Source organism: Pongo abelii, chromosome 15 (genome assembly GCF_028885655.2).
Source record: "Pongo abelii isolate AG06213 chromosome 15, NHGRI_mPonAbe1-v2.0_pri, whole genome shotgun sequence".
Lineage (NCBI taxonomy): Eukaryota > Metazoa > Chordata > Mammalia > Primates > Hominidae > Pongo > Pongo abelii.
Genome location: NC_072000.2, coordinates 75,229,949 through 75,256,327, shown reverse-complemented (window position 1 = coordinate 75,256,327; position 26,379 = coordinate 75,229,949). Strand labels below are relative to the sequence as shown.

The window sequence follows — 26,379 nt, the reverse complement described above, 5'->3', positions numbered from 1 at the left end:
TCTGAAATAATATTCTAGTAGTGTTCCCACAATAACAATGATAAACTTCTGAGCATTATCCAGGGGATGAAGATAGGAGTAGATAAAATTCATCTAGATTTACTTTTAACTTGTAATATTTGTGGTGATCCTCCCAAACTCTACCAGATAAAGTATAAACTAGAGCTTTCCATAAAGCCAATAACAGTATATATCAAAGCCCCAAAAATGTATATTCCCCTTGACTGATAATTCCATTTCAACATTATTTATCCTAAGAAAATAATCACAGCTGCTGTACACAAAAGCTTATGTAATGGACATTCAGCACAGTGTTCATTACAATAGGAAATATCAGGAAACAGTGTGAAGACTAACAATGGGGTTAACTGATTAAATAATGATATAATATTTTATCAATAATGACAAAGATGATTATATAACAAGTTTACAATTGTCAAGCACTGTTCTAATTGTATGCTTAATAAATATAATCCTGACGATAAACCTATGAAGTAGCCATTATTTTTGCCATCCTTTGATAAATGAGGAAACTGAGGCATAAGACAAGACAATAACTTTCCCAAGATCACATAGTTAATAACTGGTAGAGCAAAGATTTGAAGCCAAGAAGTCTGGCTCCAGAGTCCACTATATTGTACTGCCTTTCACGTACATCTAAGTGACAAAACATTACGCAGTCACTTAAAAACAAATCAAAGAGGCCGGGCGTGGTGGCTCATGCCTGTAATCCCAGCACTTTGGGAGGCCGAGGTGGCTGGATCACCTGAGGTCACGAGGTCGAGACCAGCCTGGCCAACATGGCAAAATCCCATCTCTACTAAAAATACAAAATTAGCCAGGCATGGTGGCGCATGCCTATAATCCCAGCTACTCGGGAGGCTAAGGCAGCAAAATCGCTTGAACCCAGGAGGCGGAGGTTGCAGTGAGCCAAGATTGCACCACTGCACTCTAGCCTGGGCGACAAAGTGAGACTCCGTCAAAAAAAAAAAAAAAAAAATCAAGGAACAGCTAATAACATGAGTAAATGTTCAGAATGCTAAGTGAAAAAAGCAAGATACAAAACTCAAACAGTAGCACAAAAGTCACATAACATGATCCTAATTCTATTTTTTTAAGTGCATATACACATGTGCATTTTAAAAGACTGGAAGGAATAAATTACAAAATACTAATAGTGGATATCTCTTAGTGATGACATTGTAGATGACTTAATTTTCTTCATGGTATTTTCCAGTATTTGTCAACTTGTATTCCTGTGGTAAGGATGGGAATAGCACATTCTAATTTTACCAAAACGAAGTAGAATATAGCCCTTAAACCTCTTAATACTTCTTCCTTTGAAATATAATGAAGTATTTTTATTGTTTTGATAAAAATAAACATTTTACTTTCATTTATATACACTTTGTTGCCCCTCACCCCCCAAAAAGGATCAAAGAATAGAATTTATTTTTTTGTACTCAAAACAATAATAAAGGACAAAATCAAGGTTGCTGCAAAAAGATGTAACTTTTTTGTTCAGATGAATGAAAATAATCTACCATAACATAAGGAACTGACGTATTAACTCTAAGATCCCTTACAGTCCTCTGACTCTGTATTAATAGTAACAAGGAAAAGTACTAATAGCCCAAAATGCTACAGAGTAGTATATACAATATTTTTTAAAACACCAAGACTAACTCTAATAAAAGTCATTAAAAGTACTGTAGATCACCTGAGTCTCTGCTTTTTAAAGTAGAAAATTTAAAAGCTTCCAAATTATATTTCTGCTATGAACTGCTTAATAGGAACAGCAATGTTGCCAGGTTTCCTTCAATAATTCTACAGCCAACTACATTTTCAAGTTAACAAGCTCTAGAATAAAGCAGATTACCTCAAAGAATACCTCCTTTGTCAATCCTTACACAGTAATAAAACAAAAGAAAACCTACGGAAAATCAATTCAAGCATCACTTTTTAAAAATCAGGTACATTAAGAAAGTCTTAATCAGAGAAATACTACTCATGATATATACGTGCTTTGTAATTACGTCTTGATAAATATAGAACTCTTGTCCTCATTTCTTGTCAACATTAAGTAATTTTTAAATTTTTCACATAAAGACAAAGTAATAGCTTCATATACACTTTCAAAGCATTTCCTCACCCCAACCACTAATTTCATACACAGAAAAAACCACAGGCAATGTTTCTTGTTCTATCTGATCTCATCTAGAACATTTTGTTTGAGATGCTGTGTTACAAATTAAGAGTGTAACTACCAGCTATAATGGCAAGTTTCATCATTGCATCAACTTATTAGTCTTAATTTATAAGAGAAAACTAGGATTAGTAACTAAGAAGTAATTGCCAAATTCTATAGAAAAGATTAGCAGATATAAAACGGAACTTCAAGGCTACCTGATTCAGAGTCTCTTGTGTCACTTAATCTGGGCATTACTAAGTCACAGTTTGTTTTATTTAGAATTTTTGTAGTTTAATTGAGAAAACAGTATAAAATCAACAACAAATAGCAATTCCAATAAAAGACCAATCAGAAGAAAATTAACCCTTAATATGTGGTCTTTAAAATAAAGAGCAACATATTACATTGAAGAATTTGAGAAATTCTGATAGAAATATCATTTCCAAAGATGTTAACTTCCAAAACTCATCCAACACTTAAGTCATTTGAACCCAATTTCTTTTTAATTAGGTACACATGGAAATGAAAGCTATAAGTAAGAAAGAAAATTATGTAAGTTTTTCCTTTTTTTTTTTTTTTTTTGAGATAGGGTCTCACTCTGTCACCCAGGCTAGAGTGCAGTGGCGCAATCTTGGTTCACTGCAACCTCCGCCTCCCAGATTCAAGCAATTCTCGTGACTTAGCCTTTTGAGTAACTGGGATTACAGGCACGCACCACCATGCCAGGCTATTTTTTGTATTTTTAGTAGAGATGGGGATTCACCATGTTGGCCAGGCTGCTCTAGAACTACTGACCTCAAGTGATCTGCCCGTCTCAGCCTCCCAAAGTACTGGGAGTACAGGCGTGAGCCACCAAGCCCAGCCTAAGTTTTTCCTTTTAAATTATGCCACTTATAATTCATATTCTAAAATTAATCATGATTAACAATTTTGCTTGCTGAATACAGATGATACAAGTACTTTTTCCTCTGCTTAATAAGCTACTAATAAAATCCTCGTAATACTATTTTTAGTGAATTTTTCCATGATGTCTAATGTTCTCTGGTAACCTTAAAATGCCAGAGAAATAAAGATTCTCAGGGTTTAGTACAGGAAATGGATATGGTTACCTATTGTGACACCACAAAATAAAGATGTAGAAAACACAGTTTAGGAAAACTATCTAGGCTTAGAATTAAACAATGTCTGATTCAGAGTTTTTTTTAATGCAAAACAGCATATGTACATGTACATACACAAACATATGCACTCAAACACGTATGAGTGCGCATATATGTATGCTTTATATAAACAAATTATGCATATGCATATACTTTCAAATGTAAAAACTGGTTAAAATTTTTTAATAGAAGAAGCTAAATTTGGAAGGAAGCAATCCTGTGTAAATACTCCACTTTTAGGGAATATCATAGCTAACTTTAACATATTTGAGTATAAAGTACCCATATTCATTCACGTATTTTCATTCACATAATTCACTGTTAATTAAAATCAAGTAGAAAATTAAACCATACAACAAAAATATTCTAGATTCTCTACCAATTCCTTTAAGTTCAGTTGCAGTTCATTTTCAGAATCTTTTTTGGCCAACTTTATAGGCTTTAGAACAGGTATACACTCCATTGATTGTTTTGTGCTAATTATTACTAAGTATTCAATTTGGCACCATTCAAATATGATAGAGCAAGACCTAGTTTAACGTGGCAGTTAACAGAAAGATAAAATCCAAATTATAAGAGAATATCCTGAATATCCACCAACAGATGCTAAAGTCGTCTCCAATCAGAAGAGGTTTTTTCAATCTTCAGAACTGGAAAGGCAGTTCATATGTAAGTATTTTCAATAATTGGCATGTGGATTTAGAATGTGACTATCATTAAAGCTTGCTTAGCAAATTTTTTTAGCAAACTAAGAATTCTTATGGAGGAAAATCATCTACTGTTTCATTTTATGCTTGATCTGATAAAAGTCTAAAACTCTGAAAGGGATTAAAATGAAGCCTTTTATTTTAGCTGATCTACTACTATAAAGCCAATGAACAATGAGATGGTAACTGTAATTTTATATTCGCAGATTCACAAAAATCCTTTGGGTTAAGCAAAGAGAAATAGCAATATAAAGTTATTACATAAATGAATATATTTGCAACTGAAGAAGTATTGCTTACAACTAAAACAAGTAGCTAAATTGGAGTCTACCTCATTCTCCCTCAAGCAGCCTCCTTATAAATTTTCTTGCCTCTACAAATTACAAACTCAAAAGCAAAAGCATTCCAAATTTAAAATGTTTTATTGCTTTCTCATTTTATTTAGAAATCACCATACATTCTAACGTTATAAATATCTTAGATTACCATTTTCAAGTGTCTGTGAGATCTGAAGATGACACTTTTCATTGATATGCATACCTCTCTACAACTCAGCATTTTTACAAAATAGAAAAAAGAGTCAATGAATAGGTAGCATATAAAATTTTATTAAATCCTAATTTGGGCAACTTATACCTCATATCCTTCCAGTTAAAACAGTAACTGGATTATCATCTTTATAAGTAAAAAGCAATGATAACATGAATAAACAAAATCACAATGAGTAAATGCTTTCAAGTGAATTATTTCTGAATAACTAGATTTTCTTCATTATATTTACTTAAACCATTACTAACCTGTATTCTGAGAACAAGACAGCTAGATTATACAGAGACACAGAAACCAAAGTAACATAAAGTATCATCCTTAAATAATGCATAAGACAGGTATCTGAGTAGGTATGTATCATTAATGTTTAATGATACCACACTTCTGAGAATTAATTATTCAATAATTTATATGTTTACAGATATATTGACAGGAACAAGAAATAAATGTTATAAAGTTATTATGTGACATTAGTACGGAGCCATGATGTCCTTAGAGTACTGTATTTTGAATTAAAATAAATCCTACTACAGATGACGAATATAGTGTGAAATATAGAATATCTTAAAGAAAGATTCTATAGTGGCAGACAATTAGAAAGCACTTTTCCCTTTCCTAAAGCACATTCAAAATATTCAAAGAAATTAAAGTTTAGTAAGAAACTTTTTTTAAAAACGTCAACGTTTTCTCCTATATGGTACAAATGCCTGGGAAAAACAGAATTGAGTGTGAACATATATTAACACTTTAACTACCTATTAAAAATGGACACGACCAAAAGAAAATGCAGAATAAGAGTAGAGAGAAACAGAAAAGGAAAAAGCAAAAAGTCACATTTTCCTAACACATAGGGTAAATCCTATATAAAAAGTGCTCCTATGCATAGTTTCAAAATGAAGCTATCTCAAAAAAGAACTGCAATCGTTACCCATCATCTGCTGCATTAAAGTTTTTGTATCATCAAGATTACATAAGGCCTGCATACCAAGTTCATCGTGCAAACTGCTACCGCCTACAGCAGATGCATTGTCATGTGATGCTTCTAAGTGGACACTCCCATTTCTCACCAGCAAGGAGGCACTAGCACTGAGCACTGCAGCCTGGGAAGGGGGGCGGGACTGGACTTTGACCTGGGCTGTGGACTGCTGGCCTTGCTGACCATCTTGAAGGCTAGGAAAAAACATGGATTGGGGAGACATTACAGGGAAGAAAAGAGAAAACAATACCTAGAATGAAGTCAATATAGAAAACTGATTTCAAAAAGGCACTTTTTTTCAACATAACCTAAGAAAGAGCCAACAAACTTTGTAAAATATACAGATTGCATTGCCAACTTAAATCTTCTGGTCCTTACAAATTTGATTTGAAGAGACAAATGCAGTCAACATTAAATGTACATGTAAACTCGTCAATCTGCGACTTTTTTCCACCTCAAGCCAACTAAATTCTAGTGTAAGGAAAAAGAAAGCAGCAAAAAAGAATCATAAATACATTCAATATATGTGTGCTGCAGCTGGTCCCCAACAGATAAGCCCTATGTTTCAGTTAAATATGCACTTTCATTTATAGCCTTGTAATAACTCTAGAATTGTTCTTTCAAATATTCTGAGATCTCAAACTCAAAACAAAACAAGTTTATAAGCACTTGAAAACCAAATAGTCTTTATCAAATGCAACCGAAATAACAATCTTGAATCAAAAAAAATCACAAACTGGCTCAAGAAAACCAGAATAACTGACTCAACCAATGAAATACAAATTGCCATGGAATACAGTCAGAGGTAGAATTAATATAAAGTGTTATCTATAAAAAGCTTACATCTTTCTGAAATAAGGCCATGTACTTTATATACAAGTATTAGTTATGTTCCCATAACAAATTTTGTTATTTGTTCTTCCAAACCATATTCCAGTCTCATTTACGTGGATCCATTATTTTAGAAAATCTTTAAAATAATTGGGAAACTAGTAATTTCTCAAAGGATATTAGGCCTAAGTTTGATAAAATTTTTAAATACTTGGTATTTTGAGATTAAAATTTATTTATTACAAATTTTAATAAAAATTATCCAAATTAAGAGACTATATTAACTTATTTTATACTTTCATATTTTTATGATACTGTGAATTTTAATGTTCTTAGTATAATATTTAGTCAAATTTAAACTGACAAAACTCATAAAAAAAGTTTTGAGTATAATTATTATTCTCTACATGATGTTCAATGCAACTCTGCAATCTGTCGATTGAAGTTTACCTTTAACAATCCCAGAGTCTGCAACTAAAATTATTAGACCTCTAGAATGAATAAAAGAATCCTACTTAGAATGGCCTTATTCAGTTACTTTATCATTTTTCATGAGTATCAACATTTCTCTAATCCTTTGAATTCAATGTAATTGTTTCTCTGGTACACATAAAACAAACTCATGTATTGCAGAATGACCATGAAATAAAAGGCTATGTTGAAACTTATATATATGTATATCTTAAGCCTGTGGTTATGACAATAGAATATATTCTGGAACTATGCTGTCTGATACAGTAGCCTATGATTATCCAAATTAATTAAAACTTTAGTTCCTTGGTCCTGCTAATATTTCAAATGCTCAGTAACTACATAACATACCTAGTGCCACCAGAGCTAACAGCTACCAAAGCAGGCAGTAGTGAGTAGTTAGTGTCTACCATATAGAACAGGGCAGATTATAGAATATTTCCATCATCCTAGGAAGTCCTATTAACCTGCACTATTTCATTTCACCAATGAAAAGTATACATTCTAGGCAGAGGATAGGAATGCACACAACATATGAAAAAACTAAGTCTACAAATGTGGACTTGTCAGTCCTTACTGGCATTATTTTTTAAGCCATAATGATAAAAGTATTTATTTAATAATTTCTTCAGACTGGAATATTTGTAGAATATATATAAATCAACAGATAATCTTGGGAACTAATATAATCAGATAAGGTTTTTATCTTCCATACATACATCATTTGTTACTCTTCCTCAGAATCTATCTAAACTTATCCACAAACCTTACCAAAAAGGACAAATTTCACAAGGAAGAAAATACTGAGAAAAAAATGTTTAAGTAGTAGTTCAGGTACCGTGTCCCTGTGTCCCTTCAGGTTCAGAAGACACAGAATTTTACAAAATATGTACTCAACAAATTTTTCTATCGATTTTTTCACTTGACATCATAAGCCAAGTTGCCATATGGCAGCTAGACGTATTTTGGCATGAACGCATTTGAGTATATGCTCATCTTCAACACGGAGATGCACAATGTATATCCAATATACAAAAAGGTTTTTAAGATATTAGACAATGCATAAAAATCAACACCAGAATTAAAAATAAATAAATAAAATTAGCCAGAATCCATGTGATTATAAACATCAGGGTTTTGACTATCAATTTAATTTTTATTAAATTAATTTAGATAATTTGGCCGGGCACGGTGGCTCACACCTGTGATTCCAGCACTTTGGGAGGCCGAGGCGGGTGGATCACAAGGTCAGGAGATCGAGACCATCCTGGCTAACACGGTGAAACCCTGTCTCTACTAAACATACCAAAAAAAAAAATTAGCCGGGCATGGTGGCGGGCGCCTATGGTCCCAGCTACTAGGGAGGCTGAGGCAGGAGAATGGCGTGAACCCGGGAGGTGGAGCTTGCAGTGAGCCGAGATCATGCCACTGCACTCCAGCCTGGGCAACAGAGCAAGACTCTGTCTCAAAAAAAAAAAATTAATTTAGGTAATTTTTATTAAAATTTCTAATAAATAAATAAATTTTAACCTCAAAATACCAAGTATTTAAAAATTTTATCAAACTTAAGCCTAATATCCTTTGAGAAATTACTAGTTTCCCAATTATTTTAAAGATTTTCTAAAATGATGGATCCATGTAAATGAGACTGGAATATGGCTCGGAAGAGGAAATAACAAATAAGTGTTATGTCTCTTGAATTCCTATTGCCACAATCCTTTAACAGAAATTAAAAAGTCCATTATTTTCACATAACTTGTTAGAAAACATATTCCTGGAGGGCTGCACTTTATCCTAAACTAATAACGGTACAAATAAATCTTTTTTTACACTTCTATGTCAAAACTACCAGTTTGAGTAAGGGTAGCAACTATTTTATAACACTGCAAAAGAAAAGGTAGAAATTTAGGTCTAAAACTATCAGCTATCACTAGCACCACTGACACGCAATCTTAATTGTTAACATTTCTACTATGAATGACTGAAAAATAGTTGGTCTTCGTCTTTCCTTCTTCTGTATCACTTAATTGGCACTTGATACATTCTGCTTATACTGCTAGTTACCTTTCTATGTGTCTCTCCAACTAAAATGTAAAGTCTAAGAGTATCATTACATTATTCTATGTCTCTATATTCTAGAAAAACCCAGAAGAGTGTTTTGAATAAAGTACCAAAAAAAATAGTTGGTGGATTCATTTCTGAGCACCACAAAGGGACCCCTATGAATTCCTAATCATGAATTCTCAGTTATTACTATGACCTTATTGTATTACAGATTTTTTAATCTTGTATTTTAAAAAATAAATTTTAAGAATACACTAAAGCATTTTTCCCCTTCCCTGAAATGCACTGATGATTTCATTCCATTCCAGGCAATTAACTAGAATTAAACAGATATCACATTTAGGATGATAAATGCAGAACTCTTAATATTTGTATTATAAATATTTTAAATATTTGACTTTTTTAGGTCTACTAACTGGGAAGAATTAGCAAAGGCCAACAAAACCTACCTATAAAGCGAAAAATTTTTTAAATAAAACTTTAAAAAATAATTCTGAAACAGTATATTCTTATAAGCATTATAAAATAAATGCAAATTCTCTTTGTAAGAAAATTGATAATTCACTCCCAATCCTTGGGGACGTATATTTTACCAAGTTGCCTTTTGGATGGTCACTTATATATTCATTAAAGTTTAAAATAAATTAGTATATTTACTAATATTTATATAGCACTTGTAATGAAAATGTTGCCACATCTACCATTTCTTTTTGATAATTTTTCCAAATTTTAAATGACCATATCATCCTATATTCATTTAAAGACGAGATTACTATTCTGTAACTCACACTGTGGAATAACACCAATATACTTTACCTGAATTTTTTTACAGTTACAAAAGATGAATAAATTGGTGTTTCTCTCTAATTCCCCACAGATAAATTTTATTTTACTTTACCCATGATGAAGTCAGCTTATTTAAGATATATGCAACCTTTGTACTAGGAATATCCTGGAACCTCAACAAAAACTACAAGCTGATTATTAGAAGACTACTTTTCAAAACTATAATGTGAACCCTTTAAAAATAAGTAATAGGGGCTGGGCGCAGTGGCTCATGCCTGTAATCCCAGCACTTTGAAAGGCCAAGGTGGGTGGATCATGAGGTCAGGAGTTTAAGACTAGCCTGGCCAGCATAGTGAAACCCCATCTCTGCTAAAAATCCAAAAAATTAGCTGGGCATGGTGGCAGGTGCCTGTAATCCCAGCTACTCAGGCGGCTGAGCCAGGAGAATGGTTTGAACCCAGGAGGCGGAGGTTGCAGTGAGCCGAGATCGCGCCACTGCACTCCAGCCTGGGTGACAGAGGGAGACTCTGTCTCAAAAAAAAAAAAAAAAAAAGTAGTACACAACATCCTCATTTGAATGGTAATGTATTTCAAGCCCTAGAAAAACATGGGAAAATTGTATGTGATTGGCTGGAGTTAGAACACAGCTCTTTAATATTCCACCTAGTAGAGGATAAAAAACTAATTTGTCTGCATATGTTTGCTAAGTGGTATCCAGCAGGCTCATTAGTGGCAAAGAATGAAATAATTTTTAAAAACTGAAAAGCGAAAGTTAAAAAAAAAGTTTTATATAAACACGGAGTAAGAAAGCAAAAAAGCTGCCTTTGGCAAGTATTATTCAAGGGGCAAAAAGAAGAGGTTAGAAACAAAATAGAAAAAGTAAAATAAAACGCTGAGCTCTTTCTACATGTTGAGACTACGCCCCAAATCCATCAGCAGAAAGAAAAGTTACTTCAGGCAGGAAAAGGCAAGGTAGAAAGGAAAAAGAACAGGAAGGCTCACAAAAAGCAAAGGGCTCAGAAACGGTTTCTAGAACAAGTGTTTCTGTTAAATTGATTGTCTTCTCATTTTTATATTTTAAATATTGGTTTAATTAATCCATATTACTTTTTATAGAATTTTGACTTACTGAAGAATTAATTAGGAACATGATCTATGAAAGATGAAGTTCTTGTTTTTTGCTTTTTGTTTTTTTTTTTTTTTTTTTTTGAGTTGGAGTCTCCCTCTGTCACCTAGGCTGGAGTACAGTGACACGATCTTGGCTCACTGCAACCTCCACCTCCTGGGTTCAGGCAATTCTCCTGCCTCAGCCACCCTGAGTAGCTGGGACTACAGGCGCGTACCACCACGCCCAGCTAATTTTTTTTTTTTATTTTTAGTAGAGACGAGGTTTCACCATGTTGGCTGGTCTCAAACTCTTCACTTCAGGTGATCTGCCCACCTCAGCCTCCCAAAGTGCTGGGATTACAGGCATAAGCCGCAGCGCCCAGCCTTTTTATTATTTTTTTTTTAATTTAAAGGAGTTTTAATTGAGCAATGAACAATTCGTGAACTGGGCAGCCCCCAGAATCACAGCACATTCAGAGATATTCCAGGGGTGCCTCATTAAAGACAAAGTTCTTGACTGTAATGTAAAATCTAGGAAAACAAGCAAGTCTTAAATCTCAGGGGAGTATGAAATAAAATATTTTAGAGAAACAGGATTTTGCTTGTTTTGAGAACAAGGTTTTAACAAGAGAAGGAGTTTATCTGTTCCAACCTACCATGCACTTAACAGCAGTTATTTCATCAGATGTTCTTCCTTCTAAATTTGAAATTAAAATGTAGCTAGAAAATAATTTGTAAAATGGTACTTTTGGGACACAGAGGCTAATACAAGTATTTTGTGTAATATATGCACTGCTTAAGCAAGCATATGTAAAGTATTTATATCCATTTTTGGGGCAGAACACAGTGGCTCACGCCTGTAATTCCAGCACTTTGCGAGGCCAAGGCAGGCAGATTACTTGAGGTCAGGAGTTCAAGACCAGCCTGGCCAACATGGCGAAACTCTGTCTCTACAATAATACAAAAATTAGCCAGGCAGGGTGGTATGCACCTGTAATCCCAGCTCCTCGGGAGGCTGAGCCAGGAGAATCACTTGAACTTGGGAGGCAGAGGTTGCAGGGAGCCAAGATCACACGACTGCACTCCTGCCTCGGCAATAGAGGTGTCTCAAAAAAAAAAAAAAAAAAGTATTTATATCCATTTTTGTATTCTTAAAATAAAGCCCAAGTCTTTTGGATAGATTTTTATATTTCTAATTCAGGGCATAGATTCATCAGATTTGATGTAATTAAGAATAAAGTAGCTACTGGAATTTTAATGAAAAATTATCCACAATGTTATGAATGGATGCTTTCTTACTTAGGACTACTGGAAAAAGTAATGATGTTTTTGTTTACTACAATACAGAGCTTGAAAAATTTAATAAAGATATACATATATATCTCTCTCCAACTGACCACACTTTACATAAATTACATATGTTAGTTCTGTCATTTACCAGATCCTGGTGATTATAAAAGGCACCAAGTTTTAGGCAATATAAAATAAATCATATATTTTAGTGAAATAAAACAATCAAACTGGCTTATCAAGTTTAAGTGAATTGTTATTCCTCAACAAGCTCACCACTCAGTTTGTATTTGTTCATATTATATTAAATACTGTCAAAATATTGGGGAAAATATTTCATGATTATTAATTTGGAGTGGGAGAAAAAAAAAAAAAAAAGGAAAGCTGACTAAGGCCTACTATATACATCCTATAACTGCCCTCAAGTGATTTTGCAACTTAAAATTGACTAAACCAATCTGATCATTTTGCTTCAACAGTGCAACATAAAGCATGCATAATGCAACAGGCTCATGGTCACATGCAGAAAAAGCCAAAAAGGGCTTAAATGTATGGGAAAGAAACAGAAAGGAAAAGAAAAACAAAGCACTTCAAATGCTTTCTTGGAACTGGCAGAACAGATTAGAAGGGCTGTTACATGCATGCTAAACTTGGTGGAATTGAAAATACCATACCTTAGGGGTGATCCGATGAGCAATGTAGGAGGGGTAGGGTTACTCCCTGCATTGTGCCGGCGCCGTACTGCCTGGCGCCTAAATGTGCTGCGTTCACGGCGAAATGACACTGCCTCCTCGCTGGCTTGTGCTGCTGCATCAAGACAGACTTAGGTCAAACAAGAGCCTAGGTCAGAGATGTAAATAGCAGCTGAGCCTGGCTTTCCCTTGACTTCCCACCCTCACGGGTAAAGTGAACTTATTAATCCAAACTGTTTTCACATGTATACTGTCAATCTATCATATCAGGCAATACACAAAAGTATCTGTCATTTATTTAAAGATAGTTGTTTCTTTAAAAATAATGTTTTTGACTTATTATCTAGCCTTGCCATCTTCTCTTCAACCTCAATTTCCTATTTTTAAGATCTCCGTTGTTTTAAATCTTTTCCTGAAAGTTTCATTTATTTTGGTCCCATATTCCTCTATTGCCCCGTTAATTAAGTCAACCTTAAAAGCACAGTATTGATTAGTTTCCACTAATGGGAATAGGACATTAGTTTCTTACATTCTTGAGTATTGTAAAAGCAGCAAAGACAGTACATTTCACTGTTGATGACAAGGAGTAAGGCTGTAAGTTTATCTCACAGTACCCTGTGCCATAATTTTGGCAGCATTAAATGAAACCTCTGGTTGTGAAGCTGCAAAACCAGTGTGTTAATTCAATATAGCATGAATATATTTTACTGTAAAGGTACTTCATTACCATCAAACTTTATTCAACTCCATGCCTCTGGCTCTGGTCCTCTCAACTTTAGGAAGCAAATATTGGCAAATTGGGAAGCATAGGAACTCATAGCTTAATCTACAAACAATAAAGTACAAACAAACAAGCAATGAAGTTTGTACTTTATTGTTTGTACTTTTTTTAGTTTGTACTAAAGCCAAGCATACAACACGAGAACATCACAACAATGGCTTAGTAGAACTATACAGATCTTACAAAACCACAAAAATTGACCGATTTGGGTTTCTAAAGCAAAATGTAAAATGATTTTCATCCATTTAAATATAAAACAAAACAACTGTGTGATCTAAATAATTTGGGAATCATTTTGCTTTTGAGAAAGGGCATTTTGATGCTAAATATGAATAAAAACACAAGTTAGCACAGAAACATTCTTTCCAAACATGAAATTTCCTTTAAATTCCTTTACTTGTGGGGTAAAAGTCCATGTATACAAAAATTATATATGGCCTATGACAGCAAAAGATGCTGATTAAATCCGGTCATCTACAACTGTTGTCCAATGCAGTAGCCATTAGCCATTAGCCATATGTGGCTATTTAAACTTAAATTAAAATTAAATAAAAATAAAAATTCAGTTCCTGAGATTCATGAATCATACTTCAAGTGCTCAGTTGCTACATGTAGCTAGTGGTTACCATTACTGGACAGTGCAGATATAGAACATTTCCATCATCACACAAAGTTGTATTGAACAGTGCTTATCTAGAAAGATAAGGTTGCCTTTTTGTGACCACAGCTACAAGGCACGTTACATACTTTGCCAATTCCTGACAACCATGACTTCAATGAAATGAAAATGCAATCAGCATTGCCACAAAGGAGAAAACATGTATTAGGGCAGGGCAATCAATGGATGAAAGACGAAACAAAGCAGAGAAGAAAACAAGCCAATTGAGGGAAGAAATGAAAAATTAGATGAACAACTGGTATACCTGCTAACAGTTCTTAGACACCAATAAAGTTTAACTCAGGTTATGGAATTTAAATCACTATTTAAAAACTCAATTCAAGAATTATTTTGTGAAATATTATATTAAAGATTTCTATTCTACAGTTGTTACAAACTATTATGCTATTATTTATAAAGCATTATTTGTAACAAACTACTATGCTCAATTTACAAGTCAATCCAACTACATCAAGAAACTTTCAAACATTTTTTCTAGTTGTAGATACTGTTTCAACCAAAATAGCCGAGTAAAATTTACCCAGACATAATTTATAGAAGATAATTTAATGCATAAAATGCACCAAAATTATTCAGAAGGATTTGGGAAAAAAGCAGTACGTAATCATACAGAATAGGAAGAAGAGAAATATGAGACGGTTTTCTTTACTATCTTCCTTCTACTGAAGACTTAATGGTATTAATCTTTAGTAAAAGCTAATTATTCCATAGTACCGGGGTGAAAAGACAAACTACAGTGTCCACTTTTAGTCAAAATGTTTCTTGGTTTCTTCAGAAAACAATTTTTTTTGCTAGTAATACACCATTTATATTTTGTTATCTGCAAAATAGCTGCATATTATATCACTTACTTTCTTAACAGTCTTGGAAACACATCAAGATGAAAGTTTAGGCATCCAGTGAACAATGTTTAAGTGGAATTATGATTACTGTCTATGCTGTCTCTTATAATATTCAGGAAGTAAACACCTACTGTTACAAGAATTTTCAAAATGTTGACTATGGCAACTGCTTTAACAGTATCACACATTCAAGTGAAAATGCTATACTACAATTTATGGTCACAGTATGTAAGATTAAGCCATGCCCCTGGGAATGTGCTGCTTACAGAACATCTCTATTTGGAATAGCGAGTAGGGGTCCAGTTCTATTCCAGCCAAAGAAGGAAAATGTGTCTTTAAAGCTTAAAATAATTTGCTGTAAGCACATACAGTCACATATGTTATAGCCATACTTGATAAAAATTCACTTCCAGAATCTAATTGTAATAAACTCTTTTTGAATCATTTAACTTTATAGAAGAAAAAAAAATCTAATCTTTTAACTAGGGAATCAGAGAGAAGGGAGAAAATACTTTAAAAACTGTTTTTGGAGTTGACATTTTGACACTGCTTAAAACCCAGTATCTCTGGCAAAGAAGAATGAAATTAACTAATTCAATAGTAGCATAAAATGCAGATAGTGAAAAATTAGCACTCTAGTACAATTAAACTTTATGCATGTGTAGGTAAAAAAGAAAAAACATGCAAGCAATTCAAAAACCGTGAATGACAAGAAGTATAAAATACTTCCAAGGGTATATATCCAGAGAGTTGTATATTTTTAAATGTATTTTTTCAAACGTACAAGTCTCGACTTTCTAATCATTTATTTGTGTTAAAAAAGACAGACTTCACAATCATAATAAGTTTAAGAGGAACCTTCAGGCCGGGTGCAGTGGCTCACGCCTGTAATCCCAGCACTTTGGGAGGCCGAGGCGGGTGGATCACCTGAGGTCAGGAGTTCGAGATCAACCTGACCAACGTGATGAAACCCTGTATCTACTAAAAACACAAAAATTAGCAGGTGCGGTGGCAGGCGCCTGTAATCCCAGCTACTCGAGAGGCTGAGGCAGGAGATTCACTTGAACCCAAGAGGCAGAGGTTGCAGTGAGCCAAGATCGTGCCACTGCACTCCAGCCTGGGCGACAAGAGTGAAACTCCATCTAAAACAAAATAAAATTAAATTAAATTAAAAACAAAATAAATAAAATAAAAATAAGAGGACCCTTCAGATAATTTCGCTTTTTCCTTTTGTTATACTGACGCAATCACTCAATTAAGTTTAAGCATTTACTAAATGCCTACGTTCAATTCATGGACAAACCAGAAATATCCTCTGACATTTTAGACAGCTGTGATCTGGTCCATTCCTGAAGATAACAGAGAAAGTTTAATCCATAATACATATCTCCCACCTCAGGAGTTACTTCACATTTATCTCAATGAGATAAGGAAAATTCTACACGTTCTAAAATGAATTATTTTAGTGCAACTATTTATTTTTTATGGTAGTATTACAATTACAGACTATCAGTTGGTTCTACTCTGTGAATGAAAGCATAGAAAGCATTCAAGGCACTAATATACTTCTAGAATAGCTGGGATGCCCAAAGAGCAAAATTTAATGAGGTAGGAGGTAAAGGCTATCTAAATTCTATCTCAAAAATTGGAAGCCGTGAGTATAAATATACACAGATAAAGATGCTATTTAAAAATGATGTCGGCAGGGCGTGGTGGCTCACGCCTATAATCCCAGCACTTTGGGAGGCCGAGGCAGGCGGATCATGAGGTCAGGAGACCAAGACCATCCTGGCTAACACGGTGAAACCCCGTCTCTACTGAAAATACAAAAAATTAGCCGGGCGTGGTGGTGGGCGCCTGTAATCCCAGCTACTTGGGAGGCTGAGGCAGGAGAATGGCGTGAACCCAGAAGGTGGAGCTTAAGTGAGCCAAGATCGTGCCACTGCACTCCAGCCTGGGCAACAGAGTGAGACTCTGTCTCAAAAAAAAAATGATGTCAATCATATACCTGATTAATTTATGAAAGAAATAATATGTTATAAGTTACTTTCTAGTTCTCATGTACTGCTATGGTTGGCATCTTGCAATAGCTCAATTTCAATTAAACTAATAAAACTTTAGACAGAGGAAATTGCTCAAGTGTTCTTTTCAGTGAGAAATGTTTATTGTGGGGGGAAAAGGTGTAAATCTGGAAAGATCATGAAAATAAAAATAGGCATTTAGTACTTCAAAAAGATCAGAAAAAATGCTATTAGGAAATTAAATTCTTAAGAAAGATGACAAAAGTATGAAACAAATAAGTATATATATATCTCTCTCAGAAAAATAAAAGGCATCTGCAAACATTCTGAAATATATTGTAACGTTCAGGATAAAAAGGATTTTACCTAACAACAAAATTACTATATAAAGACATAAACATTCAAGTAATTTTGCAAAAACATTCTAAAAGGAATGTTTTAGTCTAGGCATGAAATTCACTTTATCTAAACAGTTTTTCCCTTTCTTAGTTTCTTTGTCAGCCAAGAATGATGCTACTACCATCAACATGCAAAGATTTTGTTCCAACGAAAAAACAAATGCTTTTCAAGCTCATTCTTGTTGGAAATAACAAAAAATAAATAAGTAAATAAATAAATGTTTTTAAGTGTCATTTTCCGGGAAGCCAAAGAACACTGCCCAATTTCTAAGCATCAATTCTGAATTAAAATAATTTCCATCTGTGAAAACATTTTAAAGGACTGGCCTACTTTTCGACAAGCCAAGGAATCAGAGCAAACAGTAACAAAATTATTAGCTATGGCTGGGTGCGGTGGCTCACGCCTGTAATCCCAGCACTTTGGGAGGCCGAGGTGGGCGGATCACAAGGTCAGGAGTTGGAGACCAGCCTGGCCAATATGGTGAAACCCCGTCTCTACTAAAACTACAAAAATTAACCGGGTGTGGTGGTGGGCACCTGCAGTCCCAGCTACTCGGGAAGCTGAGGCAGGAGAATCGCTTGAACCCGGGAGGCGGAGGTTGCAGTGAGCCAAGATCGCACCACTGCACTCCAGCCTGGACAACAGAGCGAGACTCCATCTCAAGAAAAAAAAAAAAATTATTAGCTGAGCTTTGCGTTAAAGATAATTTGCATATCCTTACTGATATTTTCCACAAGTCCACCAGCCAAACAAATATAGCTTAAGTATTACTTTTATAGGTGATTTCTAATCCTTTTTAGTCCTTTGTGAATGGGATGAAAGATATCAACCCGTTAGATACAATTTTGCATCCACTTTCAGGAGAGTCCCTTAATAAAGGGTCAGTAGTGATGAACACATGTATTTGAAGTGACATTTTTGAAAGGGGACACATCCTTACAAATGAAATACATCACTGTCTTTGTTTATATAATGAACCTACAATACATAAAGCATTTTCACATTTCTACAGTCATTAGGTTTAAGCTCATTGGAGTCTGACAGTTAACTGTGAGACAGGTCTAGACAGTTATTATTCCTGTTTTACAGTTGAGGAAATTGAGGCAAAGATTTAATGGCCTGCCAGAATATTAAGACAGCAATTAGAGGTGGTATAAAAATGTAACCGTTTGATTCCCAGAACTTCACTGCTGAGAGAAAGAAAAACACTGTAATGTTTGTTCCTACTTGACAAAATCAGGCATGGGCTGGTTTTGGGAATTCTATATACAAACATTTATTTGCTTCACCAATAAACACCTCTTTTCTTGATACTGTTGTAAAGGAAGATAATTTTGCCAAATCTATTTTGCTGTATTTAATGAGCATTCTTCTGTGCAGTTTTATATATGTCTAAGCTTTTTTCACAGAAAAGAACATCTTTCCTTAATGAAATCAAGGTCAGCCACATATACAATGAGTATAGCATTATACTTTAATACAGTATGAAGTTACGCTATTATGATGTCTTTGAACACTATTAAAATTAAAACGATAGTCTGCCCCTGCATTTAATGACCACACACCGCTGGGTTTCCTGCTTTGGCTTGTACAGTTATTACAGCTTCTCTTTTAGGGTTAGCTGTGTATTTCTTCTGCTGTCATTACTTCGGCTTCTATAAGTACCCATCCCTTCTACTAATTTGCTGCTTCTAACTTTCCATGTGGACTGGGAAATCAGGAAATTAAGTTTATTAGACTTGAGAGTCCTTCTATTTAGTAAAGTACAAAAGCTATAATTTGCATTTTCTTGTCTGTTTACTGGTCTTTATCTTCTGTATAATGCTCAATGATATTTGGGTACAAAATAACATACCTTCAATTCATGTGTATAGCACAAACCCTCATAAATTGTTTATTGAAAAGATCTGACTTTTCTTTAAATAACTGTATCTTTAAAGATTACTTTTGGTTCCCAACACAATATTATATTAGGATCCTATTTCATGCTTACAGAATAGTGACTCAAACATTATATTTAAAATTTCACAGAGAAATAGAAGTTAAACAATTCAGAAAAAAGCACAAAGAATAATAAGTAAACACAAACCTCTCCACTCAGGCTATTCTTTGTAATCCATTAAGTGACACAGAAAATATGCTATAATAACAGTATTGAATCACACAGGAAATAAGTTTAAATGGTCAAAAGAAAAGGACTTCCTTAAAAGTAATACAGGCTAGAAAACACAGGACATTTTTCTACCATATAGCTTCTACGTAGTTTTCATTTCTTAAAATATTAGTCATAAAGATATGCCTTATAATTTAAAAAGAAAAATTAAGTACAAAACAAGAGATCAACAGAAAATGACTCAGTTTGAACTTAAAACATATTTCCTGTCTCAGTAATCACAAACCATTATTGATGAAATTCAGTTTTAACCAAAGAACTTGATTAATGACAACAGGGTGTATGAAAACAATCACTTGTTACGTGACTAAAAAAGGTAAGTTATACGACATGTTACTGCCAAAATAAGGTCCATGTCACTAAATTGATGTTAATAAAAAATGTTTTTCCTATTGGCATTACGTAAGAAACTAGGGAATCAGAATTTTTTATTTTTACTATTGAGTTTCACAATGGCACACTTAGACTATCTCTAGTTTATTTCTACATTTAATCACTTTCTTCTACTTTAATTTTATACCACTAAATTAATAAGGTTAAAGGACAGGCTACATTGTGCAGCATAAGTAACTGGCCTTGAATAGTCACAGCAGCACTAGTAAGCATTTACTGTGTGCCAGGAACTTAACTCCTTAGTCCTCACAACAACCCTATGAGACAGATACTATAATCATCTCGTTTTAAGATGAGGAAGCTGAGGTTTATAAGTAGCTTTCCTAGAGACACAACAGTGGAGCCCACATACTAACAAAGGTATCTGACTCCATGTCACTAAACTAGATTACCTCCTATTTTAGAGTACTTTATTTTAGTACTTTAAAGTCTATTTCCTAAATTCCATCTCTCCACACTACCACCACCACCTACCTTAAAATAAAACGAAAAGAAATCGTTGGAGAACTTATCAACACCTTCATATTCTTTAGGATAAAATCTACCTATGGTTTATGCATAGGTATATGAATGGCCAAGCAGTAACATGATGGTTGACAGGTTTCAATAGTACAGTATGTAAGGGAGGACAGCCCAGAAACATTTCTTCTAAATTGTCAGACAGGACTGTAACAGGTAATGTTAACATAAACAAGTATCTTCAAACAGTATTTGAGAGTCTCTGTAATTTTTAAATAATAAGAACCAAAACAAATCCCCTTCTACCACCTCCAACCTTTCAAAAAGCCCAAGTAAACTCCCAACAAAACCCCTATATTTAGTTATGATAAAAACCAATTTAAAAACCCCCAACACATTTAAGTGCTTTAGTTTTGCTCTTATTTGTATTCTAAACCCAATGAAGCTCAAATAAAAAAAGCCTGTGCAATGCCTGCCCTAGGCAAAAAAATGTTTTTAAACAGCCCACAGACTATTACATTTCTTCCACCAAAGCAGGTATTTTTATTTCATTATTTCTTACTAACATTTAATTGAGTTATTTAAATAAAAAAAAAAGGAGTACAAACAAAAGAAAATAAAAGCTAGAGCCTGGAAAAACGAGGGCTAATACAGCTTAAAGAACAGCACTGAGAAGCAAATAACACCTTTCAGGTAACTTTTCCTAAAAAAGAGAACACCTCACAGTCCCCATGAAAAGGAAATGACATTTTAAATATAAAGGCATGAGTTTACTACATACTTTTGTACGTATTTTTTCAGTATTTACATTTCAACAATATTCAGAATAGCAATATTTTTCTATCATAGCATGTTGACTTAAAATTCATTTTGATAACTTTAAAAATTAAACTATATTTTAAAATCCAATGGTTTCTTGCATACTGTGAACATACCTGATATGATTTGTGTGAGAAGTCACTACAAACATTTCAGGTTGTTTACAAAAAAAAAAAGAGAACTATATTCAGGTCAAAGACTCGAGGGAATTTAATTACTCTACTGTCACCAAATGGTTATAACCACTTCAGATATAATTAATTCTCAATATTTAGGTTTGATAAACTATATTCTTCTTTAGGTACTAGACAATTTCTTTATGTTCCCATTAGAAATTAATCTGGCTAGAAACTTCACCCAAAAAAAAATCTAAGAAAATGTTTACCACAATGTGGACTTTTAAAATACTTCGGGTGAAATTAACATCTTTGAGAAAAAGCACATATTCATATGTTTCATAATGTTTGTACAAACAAAATCCAGCTTAACTTTTAATAAATGACTGAACATTACTATATCAAACAGACTATAAAACTAATGATACAAGCATAAATAAAGGGAATAGGGGTAGAAGCTAAAAATGCTAAGGTACTAACAACAAAAGACCTGATTTTTCTGATTCTATTCAAGAAGCAGATTCCATAAAAACCAGAACCAAATAAACAAACTATCTTGGGCAGAAGAAAACAGCAAGAAATAACAACTCTGAAATAAAGAGGCCAACACACACTGACAGAATATAAAATCACCTATCCAAATTTGCACAATTCTCCAAAAACCTGAAATAAATAAGCTATTACTTTAACCAGAACACCATCACTGTTATTATGGGGGCATCTTACATCAATTAATGGATACCAAGTGTCAATATAAACTACAAATCTGAATTTAATAAACTTTAAGAATAACGTGTGAAATTATAGAAAAAAATAGTATTTTCGCAACGCCTAAAACTTGAGTAAGCAAGAAATAAAACCAAAGATACAGACTTAAAAAAAAAGAGCCACAATTCTCAAGGTACATAATCAGATCTAAAGTAGTATTTGTAAAACTCTTATATAATAGGCTGAGTGATCTAATTTTGAAAGTTCAGTGTCATATACTGTATAAGAGTTGATTAAAACTGGTTTGGTGCCCTTAAATAATTATATATTTTATTGTTGCTATTGCTATAAAAAGGAAGGGGGCTAATTTTTGTTATTCCCAGCAAAACATTAACAGGTGGCAACTGGCTTAGAAACTGGTGTTCTTGACACCATCAAGAACAAATTGATGTATTCAAGTATTGCAACCAAAAAATATGTTCTTGGTGTTCATACCAAAACCTCTTCTAAGATAACCACCTACTTCTTCATTCAAGAAAGCTTATTTTAATAACACAGTGGAAGGGGGAATATTAACAGAAGCATATTTTAGTAAGTACTACTCTAATTAACAGTACGAAAAAGCAGTTAGTCTTAGAGAAATCTCTTCTTACAGTTTACTTACCTCCACTGACTGCATCTTGCTCTTCCCCTTCAGGAAATGCAACCTGGTTTGGCAAGCTATTCCTAGATCGAGTGACTGTCTCTAACTGGGAAGCCCGTCCTAATAAAGATAGCTCATCTAGCACCTCTCCCTCTTTGGCCTCAAGATCTGATTTTGAAGTGGTTAAGGGCTTTATACTTTCAGGTGCCATTAACCTGTTTGAGTCATTCAAACATGCTACTGTGCCACTGTCCAGGCTCAACACTCGGGCACGAGTCTTGGCACTATTTGTGCTAGAAGTCCGTCGTGTTGCACGCTTTTTGCTGGTTCCTTCAGGAACCACATGAACTTTGTGTGTGTGTTCAGAGTCTGTGCTCCTTTCTTTATGAGTGTGTTTGGTCTTTAGAGCACTGTATCTGCCCTCAGGAGACTGACAGGAATGAGAAGCGGTGCTAGAAGAGCTATCACTGCTGAACTGGTGAGCAGACTGAACACTTGATGCTCTACTCAGGTCACTTTGATCACTAGAGTCTTCATCATGACAAAATATAGCACTGTGTGGCTTGGTACCAGAAACACCTCGAAAGCAAACATAGTCCCTATGCCGGCTTGAATCAAAACTGCTAGCCCGTTTTTTTCCTGTCCGTCTCCTGCCTGACTTGTGGGCAGAAGCTGTCCGATGGATTACGCTAGAAGATTTAGGTCGAACATCCCCTTCCTTTTGCTTTCCACCAACATCTTTATGCACTTTGGAATCCACAGAAACAGCTGACTTATCACTCTTCTCTTCTTTGTTTTCTGCAGTGTTCCCAGGTGGTCTGTCCCCTTGGGAACTAAATTCATTTGCATGGGGATTTTTATTGGCTTCTTCAGATGCAGAGGTGCTGAGACCTCTCTGATTGTGCATCTCATCGGAGGCGGTGGGGTCCTTGGCCTCATGAACCCCACTGTTGGTACTCGCTTCCACAGCAATCTTTTCACTGCTAGTCCTTTTGTCACTGGCACAGCTATTCTTCTCCTCTGGGCCTGCACAGCACTCTTTTTTCCTCCCACTTTTTGTTCCTGCTTTAGGAGACTCCTCATGCTCTGACAGGATGCTCTCTATGTGGGTTGAGCTGGTCTGCTCACTTTTATAGCTGCTGACGGTACTGTTAGTGTCCCGGTCTGTTCCACTGCAGTAGCTTTCTGTTGACCCACTACTCCGTGTGCTCAGGCTCCTCAAGCTGTCCATGCTTTTGTCTGCTTTCAAAGGTTTGCTCTTCCCACTTTTTGTGGGTGGCTGAGAAGTATTGATTTTCAAGTCACCAGCAAGCTGAAATTCCCCAGATAAACCAGAATTTTCCACCAAGGATTCTTTGGATCCAGAAAGAGGCTTGGAAGATTCTAACTCACTAACTGGATCTAAACCACGTCTTTGCTGATAAAGGGGAAAATCATTCAGTGAAGTGTCTGGAAAAGCCACAGCAGAGCTAGAAGTCCGTGGTACACCTCGCGGCCGGTGGTCTTTTCTATAAGAGTGTGAGTGTAAAGGTACAAGAGAAGCTACTTCTGTGTCACAGGTGCTGGACAGAGACTGATCAACATGGTGGTGGTGGTTATGACTTGGCAGGTTCACTTTGTCACTGAAGTCCCTTGGCAAGTCCTGTCCACAAGAGGATAAGGAAGGCTGAATAGAGATGAAGGAGTCATTGGAGACAAGACGAAAGAGCTTCCGATCAGCTGCCAAATCTGTTTCAAACACATATTTTGAAATGTTAAAATAAATGTATGATCTGCTCTTCTACTGTTTAACAATGGAAAGAATTCACTGCATACAGTAAATCAAGTATAAACAATTTCTCAAGTAGTTCTCCAAAGAGCTGCTTTCTGTTTCACAGCCGCACAAAGAAAGCATTCTACTCATGAAATGAACTGAACTTCCACATCTTTGAGTTCTTCAACTGGCCTCAGAAAGAGTTCTATAGACTACCAACAATAAAATAAAAGGAAACAAAGGGGCCAGGCGCAGTGGCTCACGCTTGTAATCCCAGCACTTTGGGAGGCCAAGGTGGGTGGATCACGAGGTCAGGAGATCAAGACCATCCTGGCTAACACTGTGAAACTCCGTCTCTACTAAAAATACAAAAAAATTAGCCAGGCGTGGTGGCAGGCGCCTGTAGTCCCAGCTTCTCGGGAGGCTGAGGCAGGAGAACGGTGTGAACCCGGGAGGCGGAGCTTGCAGTGAGCCGAGATCGCATCACTGCGCTCCAGCCTGGGCAAAAGACCAGGACTCTGTCTAAAAAAAAAAAGAGGCAACAAAGGATTATACTTCAAATAGGCCTGGATTTCTATGCAAGCTCTATCTCCAACTTACTAACTTGGTAACTTTGGGTTGCCCCCCTTTAAATCTGTTTCCTCATCTGTAAAACGGGACATCAACTTCACTGAGTCATAGGCAAGGAACAACTGAGTTAATGACATCTATTGCTTGACACGGTGCCATCACAACTAAAGGTGGCGATCATTATTCTACCTTACTAACACAATATTAAAATCCTTTCAAAAAGCTAATACGATTATTTTACACATCCAGAAAACCTACAGGAATCAGAAACAAACAAACAAAAATAGGCTGACCAATGCCCAAACAAGATATAATGATGTAAGACATCCTCTTGCTGTTCAGAATGGTAAAAACAGCAATAATTACAGAGCAAAATACTGCATTTCATCTTTCATTATTGGTATAGCAATTAAAAAATACTTCATGAAAAAAATACTTATCTTCTTGTATCTGTAAGACCACTGATTTAACCCTCCATCCAGACCAGTGATTAGTGACTTATCATACATACTATATATATAAATGTAAATATAGATATAAATCAATGTATCTACCTACCTACCTACATTGTAATTTATCTTGGAATATAGCTTGACAACCAAACTGCAAAATAGCTGATTTTTAAATATATGTTTGACAGACAAGGACATCTGAACCTGCTGTTAGTTCAATAAAAAGAAAAATTATTGTCTTGTCATAGCTGGATAGACAAAGTAAAATAACAGATTCTATAGTAAATCTGAGTCTTCCCAGTAGAATCTCAATGACCAAAGCAGACATTTCCCCCTAAGATTAAAAGAAAGGAATGAGTTATTAAAAATGTTTATGTACTTTTTAAAAATCTAAATGTAGATTTAGCTATGATTAATTAATTAAAAATTCACGGATAGCCTCTGGAGTGTACCATAAAAATTATAGTTTATAAATGTCTAATTACACTTTATCTTACATTTTAAAGTTTTCAAGATAAGTAAAACCCCTGTTCTTTATTATTTTCCCAACACAGCTGCTACTGTAGTTGCATTCTTATATCTTCTAAATATCAAAATTTAAAAGCTAGCATTGTACGTTTTGTAGTATTAAATTATAATGTTATTTCTAAAAACTCTTTATCTCTAATAAGCAATTATCGGTTGGTGTGATATTCACATTTCAAGGATATGAACTTTACAGAAAACTTATCCACTCTGAGCAAGTAG

General features: G+C 34.7%; 1 protein-coding gene across 13 annotated transcripts in view; it reads right to left on the bottom strand.

Annotated features, from left to right (window-relative positions):
* The window catches only part of PCNX1 (pecanex 1), a 196,746-nt gene that overhangs the window by 106,141 nt on the left and 64,226 nt on the right, over positions 1 to 26,379 (bottom strand). For 5 of the 13 annotated variants that reach the window (XM_054530275.2, XM_054530277.2, XM_063715609.1 and 2 more), the window contains exons 6-8: positions 22,879 to 24,585; positions 12,807 to 12,939; positions 5,593 to 5,777 (exon numbers count right to left, since the gene is read on the bottom strand). In XM_054530275.2, the coding sequence (XP_054386250.2) occupies positions 5,593 to 5,777; positions 12,807 to 12,939; positions 22,879 to 24,585 (2,025 nt within the window). The remainder of the gene's footprint in view (positions 1 to 5,592; positions 5,778 to 12,806; positions 12,940 to 22,878; positions 24,586 to 26,379) is intronic. The other 8 variants (XM_054530284.2, XM_063715610.1, XM_024231661.3 and 5 more) reach the window with 4 other exon arrangements.